The sequence below is a fragment of the Melozone crissalis genome, unplaced genomic scaffold (assembly GCF_028551555.1).
Source record: "Melozone crissalis strain CALT ecotype California unplaced genomic scaffold, PUWL_Pcris_2 ptg000045l_1, whole genome shotgun sequence".
In the NCBI taxonomy this organism is placed as follows: Eukaryota; Metazoa; Chordata; class Aves; order Passeriformes; family Passerellidae; genus Melozone; species Melozone crissalis.
Genome location: NW_026535823.1, coordinates 27,987,874 through 27,996,174, shown reverse-complemented (window position 1 = coordinate 27,996,174; position 8,301 = coordinate 27,987,874). Strand labels below are relative to the sequence as shown.

General features: G+C 45.2%; 1 protein-coding gene across 1 annotated transcript; it reads right to left on the bottom strand.

Annotated features, from left to right (window-relative positions):
* Positions 1-545: 545 nt before the first annotated feature.
* On the bottom strand, positions 546-6,265 carry DMRTB1 (DMRT like family B with proline rich C-terminal 1). The gene is made up of 4 exons (XM_054286223.1): positions 5,887-6,265; positions 4,198-4,430; positions 3,494-3,638; positions 546-632 (listed from the first exon to the last, which is right to left on the bottom strand). Exons 1-4 carry the CDS (start codon positions 6,263-6,265, stop codon positions 562-564), a joined length of 828 nt encoding a protein of 275 aa, XP_054142198.1. The 3' UTR covers positions 546-561.
* Between the last annotated feature and the right edge of the window lie 2,036 nt (positions 6,266-8,301).

Below are 8,301 nucleotides of genomic sequence, written 5' to 3'. Positions count from 1 at the left end.
TCAAGACATTCCTGCTGTGTCCTTGCAGACAGCACCCACCTTCCCTGCCCTGCTCAGTCATTCCTAGGCACCAAGTGCATCAGCAACCCAGGCTGCCTTCTCATCCTCTCTCTTCAGGCTCCACATCCCTGAACTCTTCTGTAACATTGAGAACCAGATTTCCTTTGTAGCAAACTGATACAAACAACATCTTTGTGACTACTGTCATGAACATGAAAATGCTGCAGAGTGCGCATGGCTCAGAGACCATGGTCTGGGAGCCAGGTAACCTCAGCAGAGGAACAAATTCAGAGTCATAATCATTTGTTGCTTCCACTGAAAAACCTTTTAGGAACATGGGCTTTGTAGTGCTTGGGAGGCAGAGCTGTGAGCCTGGTAGCTCCAACATTGATCATAAAGTGAGGCAGGGACTAATCCCCTCCTAGCTGTTGTGACTGCTCAGTGATTAAGTGTCACTCTACCCTCATTAACTAACACTCAGAAATGGAAACACTGCTGCCTGCTCTCAGCTCTTCTCCAGCCCATTTGTTGTGTATAATGTACAGATTGGTCTCTTCTTGTTTATTCTGGGGAAGAAGGAGGTTGGCCACATTCATGAACCACCCCTGAATCCTCACTGTCAGCTTCAGTGGCTAAAATGAAGAATAGAAAAATGTCAGAGTTAAACACAAACAAAGAAGGAGAAACCCCAAACCCTCTGTTTCAGTTCTTGTTACACCTGGAATCAATCACATTTCCACATTTGAAGCTGCACTGGAATAGAAGTATGAGGCAGACACTTCTGCACACTTACCCACAGTGAACCTATGCCATGCCTTTCTAACACTCCTGTGAATTCTCAAACTGATTCACAATACATTTTCAAATCCAACTCGGGATTTTTATTTTATCAAGTATTTACTTGGCAATTTGCATTAAAAGCTCCCTCATCTCTTCACAGGCAACCAGAGTTTTAGTTTTCTGTGGCTTGCTCTTTTAGAAAGCCAACCATTTGCAACGAGAGTCTACCATCAGATGCTGTACTGGCTGTTTTACTCGGCATTGTCAAATCTCTGTAACATGACCAGTCAATACTGCATGGAACTGTGTAACAACATGTCTATACTTCACACCACCCCTGTAAACTGAACTGGCCTCATTAACTCAAACCTTTCTGGAAGCATCTTCTACCCTAGGCTTACTTCAGGTAAGCCTTGGATCCAGTTTTTAATTTTTTGTTTTTATCTGCAATTTCCTTCCGGGCAGAGATCACAGATACTTCTCCTCACCAGCTATCACCCTGCTAGGGCTTTCTATATTCATCTTCCTACAACAGTTTTGCCAGAAAGCCCATTTCACCTCAGTTCTGGAGGTTTCTGGAGAAAGGATGTTCCCAAGTGTAACTGCAGGTTTCAGTCAGTTCCATTTTGAAAAAAGAAAAGACATTATGCAATCCTAACACATCCTCATGCATTACACATTACAGCTTTTCTCTTTTTTTCAAGCATCTTGAATTCCAGAAAGAATTTATTAGTTTCACTCTTCCCTTTACATCTGCATCTTCTGCTGCCAGGCTATTTTGAATGACCTCATGCAGAATTATTCCCCCTCACTGGGTTACAATTGCAAATTCCTACATATCCTGGAGCACAAATGCTATGCAGTAGAATTAATTTCTACTTTCTCCACAGCACTAAGGAAACTGGATTGTTCTCTGAGCAACACAATCCATGATGCATTGTTTCCTATGGCACTGTGCCTGGGCTGTGATTTCCCTGGTGTGTGTTAGGGGCTGAGGTCATTAGATGGCATTCTGCTCCCTGGAGGACGCTGCTCCACTGATGTTTCTTCTCCAGTTGCTGTTTCCATCAGGTTTTGGCCAGTACAACTTCACTCTACCAATGCAGCAATGGATTTCCTGTTTCCCTCATGCACTACTGTAACTTCACCATGTCCCCCATGTTTGTGTGCTACTCCCAGTTCCTTCCCTTCCCTCAGAGTCCAACAGAAAAGCTACAGCTTCCTACATGTTCTCTGCCACTGCAGCATCCCCCAGGTTTTTGTCCCCTCCAAATCATAAAGCCCATTAATCCTCACACACAGTCCCTGATCTGCAGGCTAGCCCTTGTTTTCCTCTCTTCCCCTCAAACTCAAACTTCACCTGCAGTGCACCAGTATCTCCTGGTGCCTTTATCAGTATCCTACAATAACTGCACATTTCTACAATGTCTGTACACCCCCATTCTGCCATATTCTCCATGTTCCCCTTGTCCAGCACATCTCCTGCTCCCCTTCCTTTGGCTTTCCAGCCAGACAAGGAGCAGGGATGCCCTGAGTGCTGGGGGGATGTGTCCCCACTGGCAGGCACTCGGTGGCTGGCCCAGGGTCACACACCCCAGTCAGGACTGAGTGCAGGGGCACAGCCAGCCCTACACCACAACGTGACTGCAAGCAAATGCTTCAGTGGGAGGCATCTGCTTCCCTTGCACACCAGTAGTGTGCAGGCATGTGATCACAACAGATATGCTTGGCTGAAAATAGCTAATGGGTTGAGAGTTATGAGAGGACTGACATTAACAGAAAATGAGCCTTATGTTGTTGAGAAATTAGGCCAAAAAACCCCAATTTACATTTTGTCCCACATCACCACCACCACCACCACCATCTTTTCAGTTGAGATCATTCTACTTCTTTCTCTTCCCTCTTGATTTTTCAGTGGGTGATATAATCTATTTCATAAACAGCTCACTTAATGATTTTTTTGTTCTCATGTTCAAGAAGAGAAAGTTGTATTTATTTATCTTCATTTTTAAAAATTTAAAATTAAAAAAAAAATAAAATAAAACTGGCTATTTACACATCCAGTATTAGTGGTTAATACTCTGAGCAGCTCTACCCTCTTGTGGTCACAGCTTTGCTGCAGCCAAATGAAAAGCTTGCTAATATAATCACAAATGTGTCCACATGTAGGCACAGTACATGAAAGAGACTTAAAATAGAGGAGCATAAAGACTTAAACTATGACAGAAATTTAAAATCCTGTGAGAATCAGAGATTCTGAAGACTCAATCTTTTTTTTTCCAGCAATTAAAATCTAGATTTTCATATGAGCAAGAAATTTTGTATTATTCAGGGTGTTAGTCCGCATTATTTTTTAACAATTTGTCTAAACTGAAATACAACCAAATAATTTTTAAGATATGCCCTGCACACTAGCTATGCAGAGAAATATTTTCTTTTCAAGAACATCAAGAGATCATTTTCTGGAATAGCTCTGAGTCCTGGGACTTTGACATCTGCCTGAGACTGAGGTGCTTGTCAGCTGGAAAGCCCGAGCATGCCAGGCTGCCTCCCCTGGGTCAGCCCTTCCCAGAGCTCTACAGGCTGGCCCAGGAGTCAGGACTTCAGGCCTGGCTTCAATCACAGAGGTCAAAACTAGCTGGGATCAAGATTTCCTGGGTTTCCATCTCTGTGATTAGATACTGAAAGCAGGTCAACAGTGACTCTCTCTTACCATGCACTTCCTTGGTTGTTTCAGCCAGGATGTTCAATGAAACCGGAGCTGGGATGTAATGAATGCCGGTCAGAAATCCTGGCGGGATGAACGGACGCAGAGGAGTGTAGTATCCTTGAGGGAAATCTCCGGCTCCATCTGGAACCTGGGGACACACATGAAGCAGATCACCTTCCATCTAAAGACTCTCTCCAGGATACACCTGCATTATCAGACCATTTCTGGGGTTTTGTCCATATGCTGCCCTGTCAGTGCACATATTGGCATGTGAAAGTCTGTGCACAGGATAATATGCTGCAACTGAGGAGCAAGAACTTCTCAGACCATGTCAGAGCAAAACTGACCCTTTTAAGTCCTTGTCACCTGTTCTAGCATCTCACTGCAGTAGTTGGTTTAAACCAGGAGCAGCCATCTTCTTTCTCAGTAACCCCTAGAACGTGACAGGGAATTTCTATACAAGCATAATAGATCTATTGTTTATTGTCTTGAGGCAGACAACTCTACCTTAACATCAACTGATTAATTGCTCTGAAAGCAGGTCAGATTATTAACACCACTATTTGCTAATGTTTTCTTCAGTGCAATGTATCAAAATGCTATGAAGTAACTGATAAGGAAAAAGACTCTTCATGGTTACTTCACCAGAGAGAAGGCAGCTAAAATAAAGCAGAATTAGCAGAGGTAATTAAAAGCAGGCTACTCACTGATACAGTGGTTGCATTCCCTGGCACATAGCTGCTAGGAATGTGTCGGAATCCTCTCTGAAGTGATATCCCTGGAGGTGATGGAGCTTCCCCACTGCTTGACTCATTGATGGCAAATCCCAGGGAAAATGGGTGGTAGGGATATACCCCAGAACACCCCGGGTACACTTTTGGGATTTCTCTCTCCAGGTATTCTGGGTTGACAGTGTATTCTGGAGGAAAAGCAGGATGAGCTAGGGAACAATGAGAAGAACAAATAAAATTATCCATGTAATTTTATGGAGTTGAGCAGAAGCAGCTGCAGGAACTTTTCTGTCTTGTGCACTGTGAAGTTTATCCTTAGTAAAGCACTGGCTACAGAATCTTATTCTTTCAGTACATCAACAAGAGCAAAACAACCTGCCTTAACTTTTGACTCAAGTGGTAATTAAAACAAAATTCCAGAGAAAAAGCAGAGTTCTAAATTTCTAGCATTCTAATAATGCAGTCCTATCTGTCACTTCTTAGGTTAATTTACAGCACACTCAGTTTTAAGGTCATACACAAACAAATCAGAAGCAGAAATTAGTTACTTCACTTTTTATCTTGCATCTTGAATCTTATATGGCCTCTCTAAAATTTTAGGGGAAAGAGTGGCTGTTAGAATATAAATAGGGTCCTTCTTGTCTGCCCCATCCTCCGACTGGCAGAGAAGGCAAAGAATTTCCTTTGAAAGGTTCACTTCTGGAGTACTGTAAATTTGTGCCTAATCTTTTTTTGAAGTTGGTCAGCAGGTTAGAAATGTTAGGGGAAGGACTGACAGACATCTGTATAGCTACTGTCATCTATAAATATACTTTTATTCCAAAACAAAGCTAAAAAGGGTAAGTTATTGAGAGTATTCTCTGGGGACTGAAGATGTCCAAAATAAGTCTTCTCAGAACAACATTTTGTCTTGCAGGCTGCCAACTCTCCAGAGGTTCAGATTCACGACTATTGCCATCAGTAAGAATTTCTGCAACATTCTTATAGTAATAGAACGGAGTTACTATAATAAATTAGATAAGTCACATTAAAGACTCTATTAAAGGAAGCCATTTAAGAGATGACAGACCACACAACTGCTCCACCTGAGAAGTTTATGCCCTGCTCTTAAGTACCAAATTCACTTTTACATCAAGTCATCCAAACCAAATTTAGTCTTTGCTACAGGTATGAATTAAGGCAAAAAGGTCTTTTGCTTTTAGTGCTAGCATGAAATGCTAGCTACAGACATCTGCAGCAGTACCTTACTTATTTACATGCTATCGCTGAACTTTTTACTTTTTTTTTGCTGGAATTTTGTGCCTGTGAGTTTATAAACACTGTGACAGCGCTCAGAGAAATAAGCGGAGCAGATCCAGTTTTGTTGCACTCCCAGATTAATTTCCCTCTCGGTGAAAAGCCACTTTGCCTAAGCCTCGAGCTCGCAGGGGGCGGCGGGGCCGAGCACGCCGTTCCCGCGCCGCGCTGCGAAGCAAAGGGATGAGGCTGCAGAGCCCACATGGCAGCCCAGCGCCCTCCGGGCAAGGAGAGCGGGACAGAATGCAGGAGCGAGCGGCTCTCCGGGCAGCCGCAGCCTGAGGAATCCCCGAAGTGCACAAGTGGCGCCTTTGACAGGGGAAAGAGAACAGAGGGAAATGCTGGGAAAGGTTCTGGACAGGTCCTTACCGTCGTCCCTGAAGGGAGGTGGCGGTGGCGCCCAGCATGCCGTGCCCTTGCCGCCGCTGTCGGGCTGGGCGCCCTTCTTCCTCTCGTGGCCGCAGTGCTCGGGGGCCCCGTCCTCCCGGGCCGCCGCCCCACGGCCCTCGCCCGTCGGAACGGGCTCCGTGCCCGCCCTGGCCGGCGGCTCCGTCTCCTGCTGCCTCAGCGCCTTCTGGGCTGCCATGATCTTCTGGCGCTCGGTGATGAGCGAGCACTTCTCGCACAGGCACAGCTTCCAGCGGCAGTGCCCGGCGTGGCCCTTGACGGGCACCACGAAGCCGTGGTTGCGGCAGCGGGAGCACTTGGGTGCCCGCAGCGCCTTCGCCGTGGCCTCAGCCGCCTCCATGGCACCCCAGCGACCGCCCGGACCCCCCGTCAGGCCCTCCCCTTCCTCTGGGCTTTTATACGGGACAGGGCGGCTGCCCGGCATGCAACAACCCGGGGCGGGGGGCAGGAGAGCCCATGGCAGCGGGTGGGGAACGCCCTGCGCCCCGCGGCCTCCCTGCGCTGCGCCTGGCACGGCTCCCCCGGGCACCCCCTGCCCGGACCCTTTGGTGCGGGCGGGAGCCGAGCCCGGCCGTGGGGGCTGAGCCTGCGGGAGCTGCGGGGGGCACGGGCCCCACGGGCGGGTGCCTCGCTCTGTGCCGGTGCTCGTGGGGTGGGGGGTTTGGATGGAACCGGTGTGCACGGACGGGAACGCGCTCCCTTACAGTAGTGCCCTAAAAGATAATTTTCCCTTTTGGCACGTTTAACATCTGCACCCACTGTCATACACCTCATGCGTTCGGTTTTAATATGCACGGGACTACGTTTTGTTTCCAATTTGCAGCATGCTTCTCTTGATGAGGAGGAGTGACTGCCTCAGCAGAAAAATAACACTTTCATCATTCTGTTTTTCAAAAGAAGCTACTAAGATGAAGGTGGAAAGCATATGTCATTCCAAAGACCTGTCTCCTTTTCTCAGAATTCCTTATTCTCTGGAAACAAAAGCAGGCTTACAGTTAGAAATACAGGAATGCTCCAGTTCTAGAATTGCTTTGAAAGCACTTGTTATTTGTTACTGCTGGTAGCTGCAAACCCATGGTTTACACAGTAGCCCACTTCAGGAGAAAACTCCCCACTTTGTAACGTAAGGCACTGCGCTGCTGAATTTTCTCATCTATACAGCAGCTGCTTTAAAATCTAAGGTGGCTATAGCTTCTGTGTTAAAGAGAACACGATAAAAATTATTACCAAGTAGTAGTGAAGCTTTCTACTAAGTTTCAAGAGAACCAGGTAGCATCTATCTGCTTGCTCTGAAACAATTCTAACAGCAATGGAGTTTGTTTCACGAAGCTGGCAGAAGAAACCTTCCCTTGGTGTAAAGAATCCGGGAAAGCCTTTGTGCAGCCTTCAGCACCTTGGGGGGTGAGGCTCCAGCAGAGCAGGCCCGTTAGGGATTTGGCAACACTGTGGTTTGGCAACAAGTCTTTTTTGCAGTGAGCAGCCAGCCCCTGTGCCCGCCACAGCTCAGCTGAGATTTCAGCCTTCTCGCTTTGCAAAAGACCCAGTAGGATTTTGCACCTAAGTCCTACAGATTTCCAGTAGGATTTTGCCAAGGCCTCGATCTTCCCATACTCATTCTAAATATTGACTCTTATTACATACAGACACATAAAATATTCCTAATTTTATGCTCTATATTTTTACTGTATGCTCGGGTTGTGCTAATTTAGCTGTAGAATGAAAGAGGATGGATGACACATTTTAAAAAACTGTAATTATATCTTTTCATAGATACCCAATCTGTGTTCCTTTGTATACTTCAGCAGAGGGGGAGAAAGGTAGGCAACATGTATTTTCCTCAGTAATTTTCTATTCTGAGTCACATAATACTATTCTTCAAGACATTTACTCAAATACCCAGAAATGTATCTCTTCTTTCTAAAATGGCGTACCAGCCATGGGCTGTACCAGTTTCTTCACTAATTAAACCGCATCTTTCAAAGTCATGTGGATTTTTCTTTTGAACAACTTTCACCTAAACATTCAAGATTTATTATACTCTCTATATAGTTTGTTTCAAATACAACTAGACTTGCTTTTTGTAGAAAAATGAACATTTTACTTTGCTTGTGAGGTAAATCCTTATTTCTGCAGGCAGTTCAGAGAATTCTGTTACTCCAATCCTGTTATGTTTTTGTCTCTATATTTGAGTTAGCCTAATCACACACTGTAAGAAGACCATAACAGAGAGAAGATAAAACAATTTCTAAATACATTTTTGGAATGAAGTGTAGACTTGTATTTGGATGCAGCTTCATGTCTATTATAATTTTCTTCTCTGTTCCTATTTGAAAGAAAATGAGGCTCAATAAAAACTCTTCAAAACTTAGTTTTCTC